The 26,955-nt window shown below is 36.4% G+C and overlaps 1 protein-coding gene across 2 annotated transcripts in view; it reads right to left on the reverse strand.

Annotated features, from left to right (window-relative positions):
- Positions 1-1,106: 1,106 nt before the first annotated feature.
- LOC149550630 (uncharacterized) overlaps positions 1,107-26,955 on the reverse strand; it is a 38,186-nt gene continuing 12,337 nt past the window's right edge. For both annotated transcript variants that reach the window (XM_089793614.1, XM_089793615.1), the window contains exons 7-11: positions 2,976-3,140; positions 2,686-2,851; positions 2,214-2,539; positions 1,989-2,078; positions 1,107-1,827 (exon numbers count right to left, since the gene is read on the reverse strand). In XM_089793614.1, coding sequence (XP_089649740.1) covers positions 1,763-1,827; positions 1,989-2,078; positions 2,214-2,539; positions 2,686-2,851; positions 2,976-3,140 — 812 coding nt within the window. In that variant the 3' untranslated portion in view covers positions 1,107-1,762. The remainder of the gene's footprint in view (positions 1,828-1,988; positions 2,079-2,213; positions 2,540-2,685; positions 2,852-2,975; positions 3,141-26,955) is intronic.

Below are 26,955 nucleotides of genomic sequence, written 5' to 3' on the forward strand. Positions count from 1 at the left end.
GTCTAGACTTTTATCAAAGTATCATCTAAAGTTCCTCACTCCCAAACGTATCAAATTTCTCTCGACTTCAATGCCCCTTAACTAGCATTGAACTTCATGGAAATTTTATGTCCAAATTTTAACATTTCCCTAGCACTGTACTTCACTTTATTCCAAAGCCTTGATATTAAACTCGACCATGTTTGATAACCATAAAGTAGATAATAGACTCTCTAAAGTGTACTACTTGGTATGATACCCCAATTAAAATGAAAAAGACTAACATGAAGAACTTTTTCACCAATTTGATACCCTGATGCAAGAGCAGCCACAAAGTATAATAAATAAACATCTTAGCATGGGAAATCTTACCATGGGACTAACTACAAGTTTGATACCCAACACAAAGAGTGACTAAATACTCCAAAGATTGAAACTTGCTACTATTAAACTTCTCACAAGTATGATATCTTGACATAGATAACTAAAATCTTGAGTCGTGGAAAGACACTAGTATAAAACTTCTCACAAATCCGACGCCCTGACAAGGGATCACTAAAACTTAAGTCACAAGAAAACCAGTATCGAACTTCTCATAGAATTAGTCATCTTCAGCAGGGTCAATCGACCTTCTTTTTTTACTCTATTATTGGTGGGATAGGAGTTTTTCCCTCACATAAACTAGGTTTATGGAGCCAAGGATGGAAATCATCGAAGAGTAATTGGTAACTACATTATTTTTGTCCTCTATGTATTCTGTTTCAAAATCATGATCCTAATTCATTCTTACTCATTCCCATCTAAGGAAGTTTTCATTCTTCATCCTCAATCCTCATAATGTATTTAGCTTCTACTCTCTGCTACTTTAGTAAGCTATCACAAAAGGAGATTTTTACCCCGAAGACATTCATGTATTCATCTCAAAGAAAAGCTTACAAACAACCCAATAGAAACTAATATAAGGATTGAAGGTTATATTTTCTTTATTGTTTAGGAATGTAGAGTTACTAAATTATAGATAATCTAAGAAAGCTACTCCTTACAAATGTAGTTCTACTAAATGGTACACATCATTCAATGCTGCAAAAATACGGGTTTCGCTAGCAATTCGAAATAACCTACTGAGATAAGATAAGATAAGATAATATATTAATGTCCAACAGGAGACCACAAGCGGGTCTGAGGGACTGAGAGTACAAGCAGGGGCCAGAAGGCAGCAAGACCACCAAACGGTGTCCGAGTACAACAAAAAAACAAAAACGGAAACATGCAGAGCCAGATGAAAAGAAAGAGGAAAAACAACTAAGGTGGTTACGAAACCACAAAAACTAACAGTTTGTAGCCATGGAAAAGTAGCTCAGAACAGAAGGAGAGCTATATTGAATGGCATTACAGCAAAAAATAAAACTATATGAGCATAAGGTTACTAGGTATGCCATTTGCCCAAGTAACCATTAAATATCAAATCTTCGCATTTGCCAAGACATGTTAAGTGGAATCTACACAAGATTAATTGGGTCAAAACTGTCAGCTGAGCCATCTTGACACAGCCAAGACCAACTGTAACATTAATTATCTTGCATACGGAAAGGCCGCAATTTATGTACAAATAACTCATTCCTAGCTATCAAGTAGCTGCCACCAGCACTGAATATGTGTAGACTTAAATTAAATTTTATGGCACTCACATGCCTAGTGCAATAATAAATGTGAATGGCCCACTAATAATATGATCTATTATAACGTAGAGTTCCATGCAGGGACAAAAGAATAATTCTCAAAATCATCCTTCATTTCCTTCATCAGATTGATAAGGTTCAATGATAGATTCCAACATTTTTTCCTCATCTGCAATGACAGTTAAAGTCAGTTTTAGCATGCAATCTGTAAGAACTGCCTATTCCAAATACTTCACAATAATCTATAGATAATGATGTTCCTTGATCAAGAGAAGAATGTGAGAACAATTAAACTCACTCCATCACTGTGTAAGGACCAAGAAGAATTACCTAATTCATCCTTGTCTGGGGACCTAAAGTAAGCTTCTGTCTCTGATGTCAAAAAGGGTGAACCCGAATAACTTCCAAGGGGACCAAGATCTACATTTAATTGAAAACCATCCGGATAATAAATCATACTTACAATACTCTTGCGTAACTACTGGAGTGGCAAAAGGAAGCCCATTAAGATTATTGCCAATTACCAAAACATTTGATCTAAAATCATTGACGTACCTCCATGTGTTAGATCTGCCGTGAGGTCTGAGAGACTGAAATTACGAGGCAGCTGACATAATGACTTAAGGGAGTCCCTTACACCACCATTTTCCCCATCCGTGACCATGTTTAACGCACCAATGCCACTTGGACCTGGAGCATCACCAGAGGAGATATTTCCATCTATAGACATGCCCATACCGGACATATCTGTTGGATTGAACGGGAAAGGGCTGCTTGACATAACTGAAGTTGGGCTCAATGACATATCATTCATAGATGATATAGCAGTACAAGGAGACTGCACAACAGGAGGGACTTCCATTGACATATCTGTCAAATTACTGCACCAATAACATTGTTATATTTATAGTCATTACATCCATGCCATCTTTTAATGAAAAAATAGCTTCCACATAAATTACATTTCAAAACTTAAATGATAGGCTTAAATTACAATCTGAAAGTTTAATCAGGTAGTTCATTTTACTCTGTTCCAGGACTCCCTTGAGAAGAGATAAAGTTTTCTTGAAAAGGAGCTCCATTCATTGCTGGAATACCAGATGTTCCACAAGTCATAGGAACCATGTGTGGATGTCCAGTTGCTATAAGTGATGGTTGTGGCAATACTGGGTAACCCATAGGAAGATGATGTGCTACAACCAAATAGTTTTACATTGGATGAGGACAATCCATGAAATCAAATATAAAATATAAGCAGCTGAAAAGAAGGGTAATTCCAGAAAACTAAAATTATCCCTGACGCAGGAAGATGCATACCATTATGAATGGGTGCCAGAGGATACTTTGGAGGCATCTGCATCTTCATAAACTGATACTGTTGATCTAGAAGATGATTGAACAAAATAATTTGATTCTTTAACTTGAGTCTGGCATAATAAGCTGTAAAAAAATCGTTGTTTTGTTCTTCTAACTTTTGCCACACTGCATCATTGATGAACATTGAGCAGGAAAGTTAGTCACATACTTTAAATGTGCAACTAAAAACTTCAGAATGAATTTACTACACTTGAGGTTTTATTGACTAAATTTTACTAATAATTGCAAGAGAAGTTGCAAAATGGAATCATAATAGCTATTTTTACATACAGCTTTCAATCAATTGTAAGTAAGTTTGGACAATATTAGTGCCCCATAGAAGTTCTTATAAGGTACAAAACATGAATATACAAAAATTACGTACCAAAAGTTTGCGAAAAAATCAAAATCCTGCTGACCAAAGGTTTAGCATCTGGAATGGACAAGCAAAGTAATAAAAAAAAAATTACAAGAAACCAAAGGTGGTTAATTATGCCAAGAAGGTCCTCCCAAGTAAGGTTTGGCAAGACTGAAAACCCAAAAAATCAACAGTGCTCCCTATGCCCCATGTAACATAAGTTTATTGTCCAACTCTTAAGCTAGGGTTCATTGATGGGGATTGCCATCCTGGAACTATCATTGCTCCTTCAAGTATATGGACGAAAATCTAAGCAAGCTACAGCCTCCAAGGAGGTGAAAACCATTTAAACTTGTAATTACATAGAGCTGTAATTGACTAAAAATTGGCCAACTGCTGTATAAAAAACAACATATAGGCTGAAAGTTAATGTGCATTATAGCTGTCAACTACCATCTACATTCTTTATGCTAATTGCAATATAAACATCCTCAATTCTTGACTACAACACTGAAAATCTAATTTTATATATTTTTTATGCTTCCATTATGCAATTTTCCCCATGTTAGAAATCAGAAGGTAAACAACTATTTAATAGAAGTTCAAATCTCAACAACAGATTTAACAGGTGGACCAAATGAAGAATGTAAATCCGCCAACTACAAGGAAATCAAGACATAGAAGAGCAAACACAAGGGAGAATATTTACATGGGGAACCCCTCTCAAGAAAAGACTCTACACAAGAAGAGAGGAACAAGCTTGTATTATCGACAAAATGAGATTACAGCACATCAATGCCGATCTCCTGTTTAGCATTCAATCCGGCAGCTCCTATATACACAATCAACTTATGCAAACTTCACTTCAAGCACCAAAGATATAGAAAAGGAGCAATAATGAGAAATGATATCCAAAGTGGCCAAAATCCAATGCCTACAGCTTGGAATTATAACATGCAAGCCCATAATAACCTTAAAGACCCACTTAGAGCTGTCATCAAGAACCATTCATGCATGGGCACCTAGGAGAATAAAAATAAAGTGCATTGTCATAGTTGCTATAAAATCTTAATACAGCTGGCATAGCTATCATAGATACTCATAAGACATGACCATTGCAATAACATTGAAAATAGCATATTCTCAAAGTGAATGCCTAGATTTTGCAACTTCACCTAGTTGTTGTTACCATGATACTAAAAAAAGTGACTCCATTAGAACATTTCAGTAATAATTGGTTACCAAAGCAAGTAAGAACTTATTTAGCGCACCAAAAAAAATATTACCACTATCAGTAAAACCCTTCATTCCTTAAATGATTTACAAACAATATTAAAAGCCCTCCATCCCTTATGAATGATTTACAAACAATATTAGAAGATCATATTACCCGATTCTATCCCGAGTACCCATTCACTATCTACAGTACTTCATCCAATGATGACAATGGATAATTATCATTTTTCCCATGCTTTATTAAGACTACAAAAATCTACACATAACCTTATCTCTTCAGTTTTCATTATGGCTAGAAACAAATTGGTGACCCACATTGAGTGTCACACTAGAAATATGATCTTTACAGTTAAGAGCTTCTTATCTTCTTGATAACCAATGGTTCCAACAAGGGGTTTATTGGTCTTTCACATTGCCGAAATTGCTTGCTCGCCTCCTTAAAAGGTATTATATGTGTGATAATGGACAGGTCATAGGTCTTCAAATCTTCATAGCTCCATGCTATCATGTCTAGAAATTCTCTCATCACATTAAGTATACTTTCTCTCACATTCGCCCCCTTCAGTGTTATAATGCTTAATTGTGTGAAATTGATCCACATCAAATATTATTTCTAACTTGATCATTCCTTTTGGAATGGTGTTGGAAGACACTTGCATTTGTAAAAATTTCCAATATGTGTTTATCATCATCAAAGACCAAAAAATTGGTTACGTTGTTAGGTATTGATGCTTCCGATGCCAATTCCACTCTAAGTTTCTTATATCCTTCGAGGGTGAGGGGTGCCAATGAACTTGTCCCTTGTGCCAAGGCATTTCGCACCTTATTGTATCGTCTTAAAATGGACGCACTTGTCTTTTAAGACCTTTTAGCACCTTTCACATAGTGACTCCCTGGACCATGGATGGATCTATACTCGATGTCCCTTTTCTCATGTTTTCTTCCACTTTTCCCTAGTCTTTATGCATTCCTCCTGGGCTTTTTGTGGCTTGTCTGCTTCCCTCTGGGAATAGGTTGTTCTAGGTCTACCTAGCCACCTCAACCCCAGTGATTGTAGGGCTCTGGGCCCAAAACTTCTTGAGAATCCAAATAGTTAACTCTTGCTCTCTGGTCGGCCTATTGTTTTATCACTAGAAAACTAGTATATAAGGAGACTTGGAGGCTTCATTTGCAACCATAAGCAATCCTCCACTTTCATGATAGCTACATTTACTCTTTGCAATCAAGGCATTCAAGCAAAGGAGTTTTCATCAAGCATTAAAGGATTCTTTGTGAGCATTTCCTCTTCAGGATCTAGCATATTGTTGGCCATCAAGGGAGATCTATATCAAGGCTTTCACTATCTTCTTCATTGATGCACACTTGTATCCATGGCTCCATGATGTGCTTATGGTAGATCCATTGTAACTTGTGGAGATATCCTACATTTACATATCGAATTCAACATCTACAACATACAACAAGGCAAAATCCTTATTGACAAGGGTTTTTACAAGCAAGCTGAATACTTACATTTATCTTGTTTCAGTCGCTTACATTTACATTTCTCAATTTAAAGTTGATTCCTCAATCTAGGGATTGACTTGGTCAAGCCCTCATCCACAAAACAACAAAAACCATTATTTTATGTGCGCAAGAGCAGGATAGTGAAATTGTGCTTGCAGATTTGGAAATAACTTTCCGAGAGCAGAATCTAGGTCGACTTTGTGACAATGTCCCGAGAACATGGTGACCTCATGAGAATTGCTCCAAAACAATTACCACCAAGTTGACCTATTCTTTGCTCCTCGGCCGAAAAATCAGTTTCTGGGTTTTCCATTCTATTTAGAGATCTATAGTCATTTTAAGTTACAGATCCGAATCCACACTTTTCAAAGCTAAAATACAACTTCCTCTATGCATTTCAAGGTGAGTCTTTTATATTTCATTTCCATTCATAATTTTGGCATAGATTTGTATCTTAATTGGGCTGATTTATACACTTAGCATCTAGATCTATAATCCTAATCAATTAGTTCAATTTTGCATACGCATTATCACGCACGGCCATAAGATAGTGTTTCCCTATATTGCATTCCTTTTTATGATTCAAATTCAGTATTGGCATCCCTTCCTTTTGGGCCTTGCTAATCTATTTTGAGTTCAAAGAGGAATCATATTTGGAAATTCTCCCTTTCCCTACACATACATTTTGAATGCTTTAGCACATAAAGTGGATGCCAACATCATATTAAAGCGCTTCCCTTTCACCACCAAACACTTGGTACCGAATCGATGTCCATATTTTATGTTAAATGCGCCAAAGTTGTCTATAAGATCTAATACTCAACCCTAACCTCTTTTTAATCTTTTGTCATGAAAAGTGTACTTTTGGATCGATTAATCTATTATCCTCTTCCAAATATATTGTCATGACAAATGGTATATATTTAATCTATTATCTAATATCCTCTTCCAAGCTTGATTGAGCTAATCTTTTTGCTAGTCTTTCCCTTTCAATCCCTCTTCCAATTTCCCTTTCACATTTGAACCTTCCTTGAAATTCCATATCTTTCATGCTCACCTTTCTTCTTTGTCTAGCAAATCAGATATATTCAAGTATTCTCGATTGTCCACTCTTAGTCCCCACATGGTAGAGTGTAAATTTGCTACAATATTATCTTGGCAGTGTTTCCCACTGTGCTTTTGATCGTTGCATGGTTCCCAAACTCTCCAAAAGTTGAGTGAGTATCTCGGGTTGGCGAGCAAGCTCAGCCCTGTCGAGTCCGAGTCAGTGAGCTGAGTCGGTCCTGCAAGTTTCAATATATGGTAGCAAAAGGGTGAAGGCAAGGGTAAATCTTCATAAGAATCTCAAGGGTTTTGTCGCTTTGCCAAGTCATGACTAAGTCTAAGTCAGTTCACAAATCGAGTCAGGGCCGGATCCGAGTTTGGGAACTTTGGACTATTGTGATCTAGGGAGAACCATTCTTCATCATCTATAGCGTGGTCAACAAACTTTAATTTTGTCTTTCGCGTTCTAGCCTTTTGTGGGCTTCTCTTTCAATCCTCCCAATCATTTCTTCCTCTTTGTCTAATATATCAGCAATCCATAGGTACTCAAGGTTCTTCCTTCTTTGACTCCAAGCAAAGGAATGGAATGTAAGGATGATGTTGTCTTGATGTGACTCACAATTTCCTTTCAATGCTCAAGGTTCGGAGAGCCCCATATTTCACCATCTTTAACCTATTAATAAACTTCTTGAGAGAACTTCGAACAAGGCATTTAGATGCATTCGGATGCTGACACGAAGGTAAGATTGGTGGCATACAATTGGAATAATCTCTGACGGAAAAGATGAGCACATGATGCTCACTGATGCGGTGTGAGACTTTACGAAGATCTTGGTATTTGATCCACTGAATTATTTGTATACTCATTGTATTTAATTTGTAGGGTTGTTGTATCTGATAAACATGTACAACAAAGTGGTTGTGGTGGTGACAGGGTTAGGCATTTGTGTGTTCTTGTTGTTCATGTCACAATCTTCTCCAATGGAGGTCTAAGTGATTTGGTGGCGAAAGCGATAGAGAAACTTTGGAGACAATATCGTGAAGAGAATAAAATGTTAGCCTTTCGAAATAATGATAATCCACAAAATAGATCATGTCATGACAACACTACTTGACAGTATCCTTGGTGACTTCATGTAAACTTTTGATATCAAGTGTGTATTGGCCTGCCCCCAATGTACATCATGAGGAAGTGACAACTTCCAGATGATTATCACTTGTATTTATTAAAGTTATTGGAAGGTGATGATCTTACAATAACTTAAATCTTTCTATCACGATATACACTTTCATTTAATGTTTAAATAGATCATGATAGATTATATCTTGTCAATCATTAATTAAGTGTTAGATGTCATTCAATTGATAGTCTATGAGTTGTTTGTATAGATATATCATAGGTACTTGGTGAATATCATGTGTTGATATTCAGAAGGCCAATACTCATGATATCAAAATGGTGGAGATCTTCTGATCAAAGATATCCTTAAAATTTGCCATTCATAATATTACCAATGGTGTAATATCTATCCTATGTTTATCCTCCCTAGCTAACAGGGAGTGTTGATGTTTTGTAGCTTCTGTCGGATAAATCCTATGAGACTAAAATATTGAAGATATTAGATCCTATATATATATATATATATATATATATATATGTGTGTGTGTGTGTGTGTGTCTAAAATACTATTAGGAGAAATTAATATAATATAATATACATATACACATATAAATGGTTACATAAGAAATTATTATTATATTAATCTCCTCATAATGAATAGATATGCCCCATGAAGGGACATGTCTCTCTCCTTGACTCATTCCAAATATAAATGCAAGAGAGATTGTTGCATTTGAAGCACACATAATACGCAGGCAGTGTTATTACATTTGCAGCGATCTTTTTACTTCAATAGTTTTTCATAGACTAACGAGAAAATAGAATAGGCATAGCCAATAGATAAGATGCACCAACAAATGGGCAAATGAGCAGAAAGATTAGGTAGAATCTTGTAGCAATCACCTACCAATAGACCACTGACAAAACTAAATTGCTTTTGAGAACCAATTAGAAAGAGAGTTAGGTGGGCCCTTCGCCACATGGCACCAAATGGGCCAATCAAAATGAAGCATTTAATTATTATCCAATAAGTGAATTTTGAGCCATGTGGGCCAACATCAAGTCGCTTCTTGGGAATCTTTCCCCTCATCCTCATCCTCTTCTACATATTCATTGGACCTAGACACCATCTTCTTGAGCTCCTCCATTGGGATACTTGGCACCAATCCAAGCCTATATTCATGACATCCCACATCACTTGTACAAGTGGTACAAGTCTTCTTCCAATCAGTTGTATCACAAATGGTCGTGCAGTTTATAAACTTTGTAGTTGCTTCCAAATGTTCAAACATAGGTGGACTCGTCTCCATGAAGTAGATATCTTTCATCTTTCCTTGTAGTTCAACACTTAATTTCATATCATCTTTCAACTCTAAATGAAACACAATTCTTACATACTCTAGTATATCATTCTTTACTTCCAAAATAACATCTGTCATACCCATACAATAAAATTCAATCTATTTGAGTACATCATCCTTGTGCGACGATGCATGATGTCGAGTTAGAAAATCGGCATTTTGTCCTTTCTTCAACTCTTGATCCTTTATCCATGTATGTAGCGGTACCTTTATCAAAAGACCTATAAATGAGAGAGTGTCTTCTTGACTTAATGAGAAAATCTTCACATTGCTTCACTATCCCTTGAGCTCATTCCTAAAGAGAGCAGTGTTAAACTTTTATAAACATTGCGATGAACTTGTTTTCTTCCTCAAATATCAACGCCACCCATTTCTTTGCTGCTTGCCCTGTTAGTTTTACTCCTTCTAAGGCATTCATTTGCCTACTAGAACTAGGAACTAAAGGAACAAAAGTCTAATCAGCGTGTTTGCATTATCTGTTTGATATACTCTTTTAACCACTTATTCTCCTCTTTGTATTTTCTTTTCTTTCCAAACATTTTTGTTTATCCTTTCCTCTAGAGCTTGAATAGATCCATGTGCTTCTTCAACCTCCTGCTTCTTGATAGTCTATCCCAATTCATACTCTTCTATGTCAAACTTGTGGTTCCATGTCTTTTCTAACCATAGCTACCCTTGGAATGGAACCCCACATAATGCACGCACTTGAACTATCCTTCGTAACATGGTAGAGCCTCTTTGCTGCCATTTTAGCTTTTCCATCATTGTTCCTCCTCAATACCTCTTCCGCACTATCAATTGGTTGCTCAAAAACCCCTTTCTTCTTTATTGTTCAATCCAAAAATGAAGCCAGTACAATGAGCTCCCCTAACTGACTGTGTTTTTCTTCTTGATTTTGTTCTTGAACTATCCTATTAGTCTCTTTGTTTGCATTTACCTCTTGTGGTTGAATTTCCCCACCTTCTTAACATGTTTCTATGTTAATAATCTCCCTTTACTCATCTTGCCACTGTTTGTTCCCTTGAGAGGGTGAATTTATCGACTTATCTAAATCCAACGAGACATAGCTAGGACCTTTAGTAATTGTCGACTCATTTGCAACTAGAACTGGCACCTCTATCTAGTACTTAATTTGAAGAAGTCTATTGTTTGAGACTTTTGTTTCTTTTGTTGTTTCCCTTGATTGACAATTTCTCTTCTTTTCTTATCGTTTTCTTAGGAAGGTTCATTGCCTCCTCTCTCACTATTTTGACTTTTAAATCCAACGCTCATCCCTTATGCCTATCCAAAAGATTCTTCCTCAAGGTTAATCACATCTTTCACCAATTCATAAGTCTATAGAAGATTCCTTTCAACCAATCCTAAGTGAATATTCTAATAGATGCCATCACTGCATCCAAGCATTCCTCAATTTCATTTGTCCAATCAATGTGAGGAATACCACCTTTCTTGGCTGCCTCATAATGAAGTTGAAGGTATTGCCTATCATCTTCAACTTGATCGAGGATTTGAATCCAAATGCTTACTTGATTAACTTCAGTGGCATCCTGGAAAATGATCCTCTTTATCTCCATATCATAACTTATGGACCATTGATCTTCTATGTATGTTATGTGCTTATATTGAACTCCATAGGCTCTCTTAATTTAATGTTGGTCGTCAAAGTGAGCTCTCCCTTAATACAATCCCAATGAATAAAATTCAAATTATCCTTTTGCTATCTCTATTGCTTGAAGAGATGGGCAACCTTCACTTCTAAGGCTGAATGCAAACAATATCCTTGATCTATGCTTGTGTTTTTGACTCCTATCATAGGACACCAATTATCTTGCCATTTCCATTAGTACCAACTTGCTAGGTGGGAACCTAGGGAATTTCCTTGGACATATTGTGCTCCCTAAAATCTTGATATAAGTGAATTTGGGAAATTAGATCTACCATAAACCAAGTTTTTCTTTACTAAATCCTTAACTTCCTTTTATGATCTCCTTAATGGGTTCCCTTTTAGTAGCCTCACGTTATGCATGGCGAATACATTATTGGCATTCTTGAAATCATCATTGTTATGGAGATGTAATTGAGGATAAGTTATAAATCATCAACTCTCCTTTCTTGGTCCCTATCATCTCAAGACATTTTATAACATTCCCAATATAATTAAATAATCATATTAAAATTAATTGTTATATGGCTCTGAATTTAATAATAGTATTTTTAGGGCCCTTTTATTTAATTAGTTCCTTTTTATGTTTTGTTGTGTCAACTTATTTGTAACCCTTCGAGAAGTTTCCCCATTACAACGCCAAGTTTGGCATAGTTGTAGGCATTGTGAATGTTATATTTTCTTCGTATTTACAAATTCTGGTTGGAGTTCAACGTTGTTGCAATTTTGGAGAAGCAATATCCTTCCTATTTTGTATTTGCAACTTCAGTAGCAGTAACTCCTCACCCTGCTTTACTTATTGTATTAATTTATTTAAAAGATCCATCCACTGAGTTGTACTAGTGTTGATCTTTGTCATACTTCGGCATAATAATAATTGTTGTATCAAGTTACCCACAAGGCATCGACCCAACTTCCCTGACATCAAGCATCACTATCAAATCCATACTTGTACAAATGCAACAACGCAGTAGTTTTCCAGAAGTCGAAGCAAGACTAGAGTAATACCATACAAGTGCTATAACTACACCATACTAACTTTCTATTGTCACCATGTGGTCTTCCAAGTTCCACTGTACGGATCTGGTTGTCATATGGTCTTATATCGTATCGTTGCGTGGGGTGACTATATGAACCCACCTGTTAAAGACTACCTAGCATCTGAAACAGTCACCTAGAAGTCATATGGGTTTGTGAGACCACTAGACATTCACACGGTCAAAGTAGAGATAACAATCGTATGGACATTTTGGCTGTACGATCAAAGACACATAACCAACATACAATCTAAGTCATCATCATAAGTATACAGAAGGTCGTGCATGGAGGTTGCGGTTAGGACGAAGGCTTCTAGAACATTAAACAATTTAATCCAGGGTATTTACACATCTAATCCATCATATAAACAAGTAGGTCATGTAGAATACATTCATGTTTCCTATAGTCCAACAATTCACCAATATTATCACTGATCATTAACGTAGTCATTGCCGACATTTCCCAAAGGAGATGATCCAAACCATACAGCATGAGTCAAAGACACAGAACCAACATACGGTCCAAGTCATCATCGTACATGTATGGAAGCGTCATGCATGGTGGTTGCGATTGGGGCGAAGGCTTCTAGAACATTACACATTTTAATCCAGGGTATTTACACATCTAATCCATCATATAAACGAAGTAGGTCATGTAGAATGCATCCTACAATCCTCAACTATTCACCAATATTATCATTGATCATTGTCAAAGTTTCCCAAAGGAAATGATCCAAACCATGCAGCATGAATCAACACAATAGAAACAACAAGCTCAAATAACAAGAAACATAGTGATCATGCTAAACCAATCTTTCCTTTATCAAAAAATCAAAGATATACATCAAATTGGTCTGCAACATGCAACTTATAGTCTTTCACTATACATGCTCCATTACACTGAAAAAATCCAGATCCAAACTAGATGCTTATATATCTCCAATCACCACCCTCACACCCACTACAAAGGAACAACTACAACAAATATGTACAAGATTGCAAGCCATGAGTCAACCAAACCTATTGCAATCTCCAAGAAAGAAGAAATGTATTATAGCATATAAGTTAGGACCTAAATCCTTAAGAACTCTAGATAAGGATTAAATAACGTGAGATCGAATATCGAATATGGAGGTCTGCCTCCAATGTAGGAACACTGAACATGCGCCATCAAGCTTCATCGATCGTGGAATAGCTTCGCAAGTTAGGGAAAAAATCAATATGCTTGTATGAACAAAAAGAACTGTATAGGATTGGACCCAAACTTAAGAAATCTCCATCGAAGAAGAACGGATCGAGGTACAAACCCAGACACAGAATCCAAAGAGTTCCTACAACACCCCAATTGTGCAATTCAAAGCGAGAAAAACTAAAGGATGGCTCCCATAGATACTAAAACTGACCAAACAAAACAAACAAATACTTTTGGTTGATGCAAGATTGCCAACATCCCAAGAATACTCTTGCATCAATCTGTTAGTGGTGTTCTTTTTCGCTCCCTTTTGGAAGTGTTTTCTTGCAAAGCAATCCTTACCCAACCTATCACGGCCTTGGTCCATTTCCTAATTGTCGGTCTAGCGTGGTCTTCTTGAAGTTGTCGCGCAGTTATGTTCTTTCTTATAATTTCTCAATCCCTCGACACTTTTTAAGTTATCCTAATTGCTCAGTAGAGGTTTTTGCAAACATAAAAGCCCCAATCACTTGTTGCTAGCTTAGAACGTTGAGCGATCAAGCAACCGATGGATCCCAAACTTTAATGTAACTCCGCTTTAGGCGTCCTTCCTTTGCGACATCAGTTCCTCACCTCTTTGCCTACAATTTGGAATGAAATTTCTTATCTTTCAACAAGAATGATGGTTAATTTATGCACGTCCCATCCAAATTAATATATCACTCAGGTGGTGGATGTTTTAGTATCATTCTTTAACATTTGCGCTACCTGCTTCAACTTCCTCCTCAACATACAGTCTGTAGTTCAAAGCCAACTATCAAAGGTGAAGGACATTGAAATGGAGTATGGAGACTTTTATCAATTTATGGAGATGTATGAACATAAAGATTTGGATTCTTGGGAGCAGTTGCTTCTTCAGAGCAGTTTGGTGCATACAAGAGCTTTTCCTTCTGCCATGCAATGTCCTGAGTTGGTAGCCACATGCACGAGGTTCTAAAACACTACTGAGTGGGAAATTTGAACGACCACCAAGAAGGATTTGGCAAAAATCAACTCGGAGAGCATTATGTAGGCTTTGGGCATTCCCTATGATAGGGTGAAGGAGAGGCTTTTTGTTGAAGTTGGGCATGAGTATTTCAAAGCACTCAAAGAGTTTTGTCTCAACGATATTGCCAAGACCTAGCTCAAATCCGAGAGGCAAGGTAAGTCCTAGTTGCCCAGTAAGTTGAAGAAATCCCACTTTAAAGAGCCTATTGCAGATGTAATTACTTTGCTGCAAAGACTAGTAGGGAGCCCAAACTCTGAGAGTTTTGAATTTTGTATGTGTAAGTTTATTTTGATAGTTTGTGGCATGGGTCAGTCTTATGAACTATCACCTTCATACTCAACTAAAGGAATTCTCTCTTGATAGCATGTTCAATTTCTCTTTCGTGTTATTATACCTCATTACCAATCATAGAAGTTTCTGGGACGGTTTGACCCCATAGCCTATACATTTTGTCTGAGCCCCCATCTATAATTTTTTTTCCCAACACACTCCAAATAAAGGTAACGAAGACTTCACCCTAGTGAATGATGTTTTTCTTATGAAATTGGTAAGAGAGTTCGAAGAAAAGCCCAATATGAAGCTATCTCAAGAAGCTACCAATTTTTTCCTAGGGTTCGACAGTGTTTTCACCCAATTTAGATAGTTCGCATAGCTAAGAATAGGGAATTTTGAGAAGGCGCCCCTACGATTTCCTAGATATCCTTCTAACCTTCTTGTGTTTCTAGAAGTCTATCATCAAATGGTTGCAGTAAATATTAAGTACTCAAGCATGGGGAAGAAGGGTTTTACCTTTCCTATTTCTATGTCCTATTCATGCAAAACCCTAATTGTTGCTAAAAGTGTTGAGAAGATCATGGAAGGTTATCACTTCCCAACTTTACCCGAAAGAACCCAGTTCGACAATAAAGATTTCGCCAAGCAGAACCTATATGGAGCCCGGACTTCAATTCACAAACCCAAATTGGAGGATTTATGGGCAAATTGCATGGATGATATGGAAGTGTTTAAGAAAAGTTTCACCAAGCTTTCTCTGCAACAAATTTGACCCTTCGGGGTCAATTTGAATATCCCTATCGAGGCTCAAGAAGATGACATTATCATTGATCCTAAGTTTTATGAGCTAAAAGAGAAATGTATTCCTAAGGTAGATTGGAGCAAGCCAGAGACTTTTGATTTGGCAGCTTGGATCGACCCTGTAATAAAGAGGACAATTGAGTGGCTAGAAGGGAAATGGAGAAAGAAAGGTAAACACGTTAGAGAAGAAACATCTGTTGGTCCTTCGCCCACCTAAGAAGAGAATCTATCACTTTTTTATAACTGATGAGAGCACACACATTAGCCCAGCTAAGAGGGACACATAGAGTAGTGGAGATTAAGAGCAAATTGGTGAAAATAAGTTGAAATTAAGAGTATATGTGAGATGGATGAAGAGAGTACTCTTGCAAAGCATAAGGAAGTTGAAGAAGATCCTAACGTAGTGTATCAGCAAATCATGCAAGATAGCACTATAACATCCATAATGGAAATCCCCTCCTATGCTACTCTTACTACACTTGTAACCCTTCCATCTGCAATGGTAGGCTCGACAAGAGTGGGTAACACTAGGTCAAGTCTTACTTCCCCTATCTGGTTAACTGAAAAGGTAGAAAAGAAGAGAAGGCCACTCCAAATGTTGATGAGGTAGACATTGTCGCCTTGATCTTCCAAAGTTCAAAGAAGCCTGAAAGGACTAAAAGGATGTCCAGGGTTATTGTTGATGCTAACACCCGCCATCATGTCTAAGAGATAGTTGATCCTATTATAGATACAAATATGAATGTCATCAACGAGGTTGATTACAATGTCTCTCATGTTGATATGGGACTTGCTAATTTGGGGAGTAAAGCTTACCATGCTAATTTTCATGTCAAGGTCCTAATTGCAAGAGCTGAAGAAGAAAAATTGTGAGCTACAAATTCAACCTTAGAAAGAATTTGTGACCTCTCATCAACTCCACCAAAGGAGAAGCCTCTAGTTCTACTCAGGTTCTCCATGAAACAGAGGTTCTTAACCAATTTAAAGATAGAATTGGCAAAATACAAGCTCTAGCTAGTTGGATTAAACAAATGCGAGAACAAGGCATGACACACCTTACCTCCCTCAGAAATCTATATATAAGCATCACCAATAAAAGTAAAGCTCTAATTCAAGAACTATAGATGAAGAGAGAAGAACAGAGCAATTTATATGTTCTCGATAAAACTGTTGAGAACATATTGGAATTAAAGCCTGTGGTGTTAGCAACCGAGAAAATTGCAGACAACCCTGTTGAAATCTAGTCCTCCTGGTTATAATCTATGGAATGGAGACTATCTCTGTGTAATGAATATATAAGTTACACCAACCAAGTCCTCGACCAATATGTTCACAATTTAGTCAATATTAAAGGTGACTTTCAATTCCCTGGATGAGAACTTTACTAATGAGTTCGAGGAGAAAGTTGTTGAATTGGAGAAGATTAAGAAACAATACGATGAGATATTGTCTCGAGGGGTTAGGAAAGTTCAAGAGAGCGACACAAAGGTGTTTGACAGGTTAAGCAACTTACACGGGATCCTCAGAGCTCTCAAGGGCCAAGACATATTAATTCCTGAGGAGATTAGAGATACAAAAGAGGGGCTAACCAGGTGGAGGATCAAGTTACAAGTCACTATTTTTCCTCACTATGATAAAGTCAAGACTTATGTTAGCAAGTACCTAGAGTATCGTCAGAGAGTCAGGGAAGCAAAAACGAAAAAGGGAGTTGCGTTGCATGATGCGACAACTGTCCAAGGCTCGAATGTTGTGGGAGTTAGAAAATCTTCATGAGTTTTCATTTTATCATTTTTAAATAACTTTCTTTTCTTTTCAATTTTAAAAGGAACTAGTTAATAGTAATGCTTCTTGAAACCGGTACTTTATGATGTTTAAAATATGAGATTGCTGAGCTCTTTTGGATGTTTTGGGTGAACTTTGATTGACTCATTACAAATACTTTAATTTATGTTATATCTCATGCTCTACTGTTGAAGGAAAAAGTTCAATGCGATTATCATATTGGAATCTGCAAATTTGATCTTTGAATCAGAATGTGTGAATGTTTTTCACGTGAGAAGATAGCAATAGATGAATGCATTGAAGTTCTCTTTATTTCTATATGTTGAATGTGGAGGCTCATCTATGAACGTGTTCCTGACAGATAAATTAATTTGTCGGAATCTCTTAGCTTTTAGCTTTCCTTTTCAATGCATTAAATAACTTTCCAAGCTTTCTAGTTAAAAGCCCACCTTCTAGCTTTCAGGTTTAAAGCAACTGATAGAAAGTAGTTGTAATGTCGCTAGTTGAGACCTTTCATAATTTACTCTCAAATTCTCAATTAGAACTCAGTCTTATAAAATTACTTATATTTTTCCTTCCGCCTAGTTGATTGATAATGAATACAGATCTTTTAACTCCCATAATTAGATCCTCGTCCTTGTAAAGTTTCTATCATTTCTACCTATATCTATATCCATGTGTATTCCACTCCTTGAAAATATATATAAAAGCTTTAGTATTTCAGAACTACATAATTGTCCCTCTACTCATGTCTGATGTGATTGAATGGTTCCCTCATTTCATATTTGTTGGAGGATTATATGTCATTATTTTATTTTCCCTCTTCCTGTTCTAAGTCCATTATTTCCTTCTCCATCCATGTCATTAATTGTCCATGTCTATAACATTCTTATTTCTTTTTCTCCAAGAAGTGTAGATTCTACTGTTACATTCCCCATTTAATGATTTCCTTCTTGGTCTCTTGTGATCATGTGAACTGCTGACGACTTCAATATTGACGATCATCTATTTGTAAATATCAGATTGTACTGACTGATAATGATCATACTAAGAATTTGGAACAGCCTCCGTACATAAGACTTCTGATGCGACAAATGGAAAGGGTTTAGATCACCTACAGCCTCCTCAAAATCTTGTACAAAAATACAACTTATTTCTCGCATGAAGTAATATGGTTCTCCGTATAAGACCAGACATGTTTTCCTTCAATCTATTGGATGCAACGGGTACCAGTAACAATCTTATACTTAAGAAGATAAGTTGCTTGATGATGACTATTGAATTCATAAGTATGTTTGTAGATCTGATTATGTCATCCGACTATTTGGAGCTTATATAGAAGGTAACGATAAGAAGATTATTAAATATGCCATGTTGGAAGACTATATTTTTAAATCATGAATTTATTTCCCTACTTTCAGATGGTAGAATCCCCAACCATCGCTCTTCACTCTCCTCTTTCCATCACATGTTTGTCAGTCTGAGTGATATCACCAATATTTTATTATATTGATTTTACATTTCTCATAATACGCTAAGTCCTTGTCAAACTGATTTGTGTTCATTCCCGGCTTTATCTAAATCATTACTGCAACTGTTATTAGTAGTAAGTCATTCGAATTCTTCTCAATCTTAATTGCCATATGATACTGGTTGACAGGCTATGGTTTCCTTAAGTCTGTTATTATATCTCAACTCCTGTGATACCTTCCAATTGCGGTGGTCGTAGTAATGTATTTCCCTTCTGCTGTGAATGTATGACAAGAAATCCTCGTGCTGATTGGGAATGATTTTCTTCATTCTAAATCCACCTATATATGCCTATCCCTCTTCTGTTGAGTTGGTATAAAAAATACGATGGGTCGACTCTTCAGATGGTCTGCATCTTTACTTCCCTCTTGCACAGTAAGTGTCGAATTGGGTTATCTTTTACTAATTTGATTGTTTGTTCTTCTTCTCCTGTGCACTGTTGTTTGTCCACGTTGTCCGTCTGGTGTGTGTTATCCCCCTACAATTCCTCCCTATGATTAACTTATATGTGTTTGTGTGACTGTGATGAGTCACGACTCTATATATGTGTTTGTTATTATTACTTTTTCATATTATACTTTCATATGTAAATTCAAATTGTAATATTTATACTTTAGAATATATGATAATATATATATATATATAAATAGCTGTCTATAAAATATTAGATTCAATCTATTCAATCTTAAGTTTATAGGATATAGCTTATTTATATCTCAATAATTACCCATTAAATATATTTTAATTAATTATTATTTTATTCTATTTAATGATTATATATTAATCAATATATATTATATATTACTAATCTCCTTATTACATTAATAATATATAATATTAAATTAGATAATAATTTTTTATTATTAATTTTATTATTCATATATGCATTATTAAACCTTATAAATATGGGGACATGACAGTAGTTCTTTTAGTTTTGATCATAAGAAGGGAGTTGCCATTTTTGAAATAGGCAGAAAATTGATCAGTGATGGCTATCGATTGATTGATTCAACTGTGATTGTGTTTACTGTCTTGTTTGGGCGTCAGAAAATAGATTTAGATGATAAATCTGTAAACCAACCCAATCATAGTTGCCCAATCAAACATCCCTTCACCAAACATCATCTCTATGAAGTAACACATTTATGACTCAAAAGATGTTGCATGTTGGCTGCCCATTACCATGTTTAATAATATGAGGTCCCCAACATCTTCTCTAAAACCTGTCTTGTTAGCTTGGGCAACTGAGAACAGTTCCTCTTAGGTCCATCTAGCCACTCCTTGTTGACAAGACTGATATAGTGACATGATTTGCTTTTATATTCCTTCATGTTTTCCATAATTGTCTTGCGAAGATCAAACTAATACTGAAGGATGTTGACAGCATTTCTTATAGCATCTGCTCTGAGCAAAACAGAAACACTCCCCTTGGGTGTAAGAACTTGTCTTTTCGTAAGGTTGTAAGTATTTGATATTAAAGTGGGGGTGGGAAGATTGCTGCATGTACTATGCCATTTTTTATCATCTTTTTTCTCCTTGGACTGATAGGCTCCAAACATTTTATCCCTTATCAGTTGCATGTCAAATGGTCCAAGGTTTGTATCACTAATATTTTCCCAAGTGGACTCAAAACTTGTCTATGGTGTCATTTCCAGCATATCATATTTAATTTGTGCTCATTTTCATGTTTTGGCACTTTCATTGTTTTTGGCTTTTTTGGTCTTCTCTGTTGGATCTTTTACTTCTTTAGCCTTTGTTGTTGGATCTCTTCCTTCCTGCTTCAACCAGCAATACAAGGCCTCAATCAAATTTTGAGTTCACTACATCAGATTTGCAAGTAAATAAAACCCTAAGGTTGCTAGTTGTTAATTGCTGGCATATTAAAACCAGTCATCCTAAACTTTCAATCAAACTTCTAGAACAGCGAATTTGGGTCTGTAATTGTATGAAATGTTTGTATGTTTAATCATTTTCAACTTCGCGTCATCATACCACTCCTAACTTATTTTCACCTTTTTGTTTGAACAAAAAGATGACTATGATGTACATAATTATGACTGGTAAAGGATTATATATTCCTGAAAATGATTTTATATCTCTGTTTCTAACAGCAAAAACACTGCAGAAAGGTAAAAATTCACGTCGTGTTGATCTCTCGATTTTAAGCCTTGAATTTTCTAGACATGACCAAAATAAAAAAATTATTTGCTGGTAAATGTTATTATCAGTCCTTTGGCATCAAAACTTGCAGACAACTGCTTTTTACCAGTACCTATATGCATCCCTGCATTAAAATTGATTATAAATCTTCCTCAAACTGCCATTTTGCTGGTTCGAATTGCTCGATAAAGACGTCAAGCAAAAAATAAGTGTAGAAATGGCTTTATTTATACAGTTGATCTCTTAAATTGATTTCATCTTTCAAGGCTACAAAAATTTGTATTTCTACCATCAAATATTAAATGGCAATATTAATGACAAATCTCCATTTGCATTGAATGTATGGCCTTTTCTTAAATGTAATTGACTTGCAATTTCGAATTTCAAAATTAGGCCCTCTAAATGAACCAAATTGCTCCTTATGTTCATATAAATGCAATCCTTTTTTAAATTTGGGCCTCCCTTGGTTGAATTTGAGGCCTATCAAGGCCTATGGGAGGTTCATCATTGAATTGGATGAGGTCTTGCATTGAATATAGGAGCTTTGCATTGTTTTTGGGAAGCCTTGCCTTGAGCTTAGACCCTTGATTATGATTATCCATCCAAGGCTTGCAATTTTGAATTTGCATTTAAAGTGAGGCCATACTTTGGCTACTAGGCTTGATTTAGACCTTGCTTCATCGAACTGTCCTTGTTAATTACGATGGGGCCACATGTTTGGATTTAAGGCCTCCCGTGTCGTCGGTAAATATTGTGTAGCCAACGGGGTGTGTGTTAGGATGTATGTTGTTGGTAAATATTGTGTAGCCGACAGGGTGTGTGTCAGGATGTATGTCGTCGGTATGTGCCCCTTCGGGAAGGTTCTTTTTATGTAGCCGACAAGCCCTTCGGTAATTGTCATGTAGCCGATAGACCCCTTCGGGAAGGTTCTTCAAAAAGCATTTATACACCCTTCGGGACCATTGTAATCATCATCTATATGTAATCTCTTGGCATATGCAAATAATAAAGGGAGTTTTGTTGTTCTTGCTCATTCTCTGTGTGCATTAATTTCTTTACCCCAGTACAGTAAACATCCCTCTTGAACTTTGTACCATGGTTGTCCCCTTTCAGCCCCCATGTGTTTTGATTTGAGTCCTATCCATTGATTTGAAGGCTTAGTTTGTGGGTTCAAGGCTGAAGGTTTCATGTAAAGGTCTATGCTTTCAGCTTTGAGCCCACCCGTTATGTTTATGAGGGCTAGCTCATTTAGATCCAGGCCCACATGTTCAGCTTTGATGAAGGCCTTGCTTTGCTTGAATTTAGGCCTGATCCAATAAACTAAACCCATACAATTGATTATAGGGCCTGGTGCAATACAGTAAGCCCACATGTTTCATTATATAGGTCTGATCTCACTGCCTTGCGCCCAGATTTAGGGCTGCATTTATTGAGTTTAAGGCCTGGCTTATAGGCTCAAGGCCATACATTTCATGTATAGGGCCTAAACTTTGAATTTAGACCCCACAACTTATGCTAATGAGGCTGCACATTTCCTGTAGGGGCCTGACTTAAGTCCGATCTAGGGAGTTTGAGCCTACATGTTAGAGATACGGACCCATATGTTTTACTTAGAGCTGAATCTGGGTCTGCTACTTCGAAATTAGGACCTGGTTTAGGACTCAAGCAACATGTTTGCCATTATACGTCTGCTCATAAGACCTCGCTTCCATACTGGGGCTTTGCATTTGGTTTAAGGCCCACATATTTCATTCTATTGGCCTATGCATTTTAAAATTAGAATGACATACTTGATTAGTTATCAGATTTAGGCCCACTCTCAACAGACTTAGGCCTGATCTGTTAATCTTAATGGATCAGACCCACACATCTTATTATGGAGCTGCATTTGGGCCTTAATTCATCGAATTCAAGATGTAGTTCATGGTTTGAGGCTCCTACATTACCTTGTAGGGCCTGATTTGGATCTCTGGGTCTATACGTTTGAATAATTAGTCTGGCCAGGCCTTGAATGAATCAAAGCCTACATGTTTCATGTATAGGTCTGATTTGTGTTGAGTTTAGGCTCCACCCTACAATTTAGAGCCACATGTCTCATTCTAGTCCTGCCTTAGGACTTATCTTGCATCGAACTTGGGCTTAGTTATAATAATTCAGGCCCACACGTTACACCGTTAGGCTCTGTTGATTAGTCCAAGCTTCATAAGTTTGATTATAAGGGCTGCAAGTTCAATGTTGAGTATATATTTTGCAAAAAGGGGCCACAGGTTGCTTATTGAGGCTGCTTAAACCTTAGGAAGGGGCTCCATGATTGGTTGTGAATTCTTCACACCTTTGTCTAACTTTGCCTCTCATCTCGTTGAATTGAAGTCTTTCACTTAGATCAAACCCCTTGGCTCCACTATCCAATAAATGTAATTCATTCCATTGCCATTAAGGAAGTGGATTCCACCCTTTCATCTGCAAAGATGCCGCTTGAGGGACTGGATTCCACCTTTTCATCTGGCAAGCTGGAACAACCATTTTATCTAACCAAGAGATTTTTAACACAGCCTTCCTCCCCTTTTTTATGCCAATGACTTTCTCAACTCAACATTTGACTCTTATCTTGTTGTTCTCATCCTTGGCCAATTTACTGCCATTTTTAAAAAATATTTGGACATCTTGATTTTAAGAGGCTCTCAAAAAATTGTATTGTTGAGAATCGACTCTACCACCTAAAGCTACCGACTGGAAGCAAAAAGAGGGGGTCCCCATTTGCAACAGGGAAATGGCGTGAAAACCTCACAGGGGGGCCCAAATTTGAAATTAGAATGGTTGTCTTTGAAAGTAGTGAAAAAGAGCTCCCCAAATTTGACCTTCCCCGAAAATGAAATTCGAAAATATGTAAGTTGGATATAAATACAATTTTTTCCCTCATTTCAACTCTAACAATTATCAAGTCTTATCATGAGCAACATAACTGAGCACTCAACCAAACATGTTAAATACAACTCTGCCCTCATTGAAAATCTAACAATTATCAAGTCTTATCATGAGCAACAAAATTGAGCATTCAACCAAGCATGTTCAATACAACGCCATCCCTCATTTGAACTCTAACAATTATCAAGTCTTATCATGAGCGACAAATTTGAGCATTCAACCAAGCATGTACAAGCCAATTGGGCACAAGTCTACAAACAAGGAATCAAGTTTTATGTAATTCACCATGATTACAATGTGCATTAAAGTTAATCAAGAAACATCAAGGCAGGCAAGGGTTTCATATCAAAGGTAACTTTTATCATTTCATGCAATTCCATTAAGGTTTTAAGCTCTCTCCTTTCTGAGGACAAGCACTCTTTTCATCAAACATTGTTGTAAAGGAGATGGAGACACCAACACAAGGTTTGACTTGTACAGAAGAACCATTTTTCCATCTTTTCATGCATTTGACTCGAATCCAACTGCAGGGAGTGCTACAGGTGTGCAAGGCAAACAATGACATAATCTCAAATATTGAACAAGTAGAAACCCCTAGACTATGGCATCTTCCAACCATGTCTAGAGCTTCTGAACTGATCTTTAAAGTCTTTCAAAGCCTTCTGATCCAGACTATGGAACCTTCTACCAGAAAAGACACCCTCAAATTGGAACTCCTTACAACCATTTCTAGCAGTTTCTACTCCAGACTGCAGCTATGTGTTCTCTATCTCCTAAATCTAGATTTGAAATTTTGTGTTTATTTCTAGTTTCGTATGTTACTGTTTAAGCCAAAAGTTATCAATCTCCCATGACCTAGATCTTGCATATTCACATCAAAAAATAATCAAATCATATCCAATCAAAGGAGGAACAATTAAGTGTTCAGCTCTTCTTTAGGACTATAATTAAACCTTGTACATTGCTCCACAGTGAAGGGTTGTAAAAAGTGAAAATAAATTAAAAATAAGGCCTTACTTTGCATCCATACACCGAAGGTCCCAAATTCAACATTTCATTTTGGTGAAACCAACTCATTGCACTATTAATGATTTGCATGTTCAGATCTGAGTTCTTAAGTTTGTAGATCTGAGTTTTGTGTAAGGGACATGACAAGTTCATTCAGAAAATTTTCGGATTTACATATATTTAATTCTGAAATTTATTGCCTATGTGCTTGAATTCATTAATTGATCATAATAATGCTATCTTGTATTTATCGTATCATTGTTATTTCACATAATTTAATCACTTGCATTATTGTTACCATTTCATATCTTTTAATTAACTGGTTAATTGATGGCATCATAATCAATTAAATTTGCAATATACTTCTTCAGATGATTGTGCATTAAAAGCAAAAACAAATTTCCTTATCTCTACGTTGTCAATTACAGTTACAGTTACAGTTCGAGTATGTCTACACAAGTATGGCAAAATATTCCTTGGGTTTGGGTTCAAGTTCGGGTTCACGTTCGGATTCGGTTTGGGTACGTTCGTAAATATATGCATATACATAAAGATGTCTACACACACATGGATATATGTATGTATGCATATATACACAACTTTATGTATACCTATTCAAAAAATTGAAGTTATAAATATAAAAAAAGAGTGATACTCGTAAATCCGTAATTGTCGATAAAATTATAAATAACAAACCTCATATACCATATTCATAATTTGCAAAATTGAAAATACTAAGTCTCAAAATGTCATTATACAGAAAAGTCTGATTTCAATTGACATTTAATATTCATATTTTCTTCCTCAACAGCATCACACACAATCTTAGGTACTTCAGATTTTGCTTCTAAATATTTAAAGGCTTGATATAGAGATTCGCTTGGTAAATTCATTGAGAGAATAGATGAGCAATTAAACATAACGCACAAAATCATTTCACATGCATGCACATATTTTGGTATATTTGCTTGGATCCCATCCTTGGGTACTTCCTAGTTTCCTGAATTCTCTCCAACCCTTCTTCATAGAAGCATCCAAAGAGAATACAAGATGTACCCAAGAAGAACCAATACCAAAACTGCGCCAATACCAAGGCTCAGGCATAAATAGCAGAACCTAGTAACTGAGCCCTATCTTTGTCTCTAAATTCCCTTTCTTGCTTCATAGGACCAATCGTGTTGTTGGAGCTTATACTTGTTTATGAGTTTCATAATTTATTATTCTAAATCTAAGTTTTCAGAAAGAAGTTATCAACTTATGACTTAATTATCATTATCATTTATATTTGCAATAAACCTTGTGGATAATTAAAGGCATTGAAAGCAAAAACCAATCTCCCTATCTATGTCTCTAGTTTCCCTTTCTTGTTTCATAGGAGAAAATGTGTGTTGTTGGAGCTTATACTTGTTTATGAGATTTATAGCCCATTGTTCTACATCTAAGATTCTTATAGGAAGTTACCAATTCCAAGCTTCCCATGCTTTAACTAGTACTGGTGTTGAACCTAAGTTGCATGTTAACTTGTTCCCACCAAGAAGTCCAGGAGAATCTTCCCTAAATCCAACACTAATCTTCCCTAACATACCTGAAAATCATTTCTATCATGCTTCTCATGATGAGGATGACCCTTCAATACAAGTACCTAATGAACAACTGATGTAGCTTGATAAGAAATTGGCAGGTCTTCAACAATCAATGAGTAGAGATCACTTGGTTGAAGAGGCAATTCCCTTGATTGAGAATCTAAGTAAGTTGATAGAAGATGATGCACATTTTGCTCAATTTTTTTAAGAACAATATACCTGAGCTTCTCGCTATCCATCCTGTAGATATCTTAAAGCCTTTATCTCCTTTGTTAAACATGAAGACCTTTGGTCAATATCATCATGCTCCTTAACATGATAAGGAGAGAACTATG

This window comes from Cupressus sempervirens, chromosome 7, assembly GCF_028749045.1.
Source record: "Cupressus sempervirens isolate cs-2001-9-10 chromosome 7, ASM2874904v1, whole genome shotgun sequence".
In the NCBI taxonomy this organism is placed as follows: Eukaryota; Viridiplantae; Streptophyta; class Pinopsida; order Cupressales; family Cupressaceae; genus Cupressus; species Cupressus sempervirens.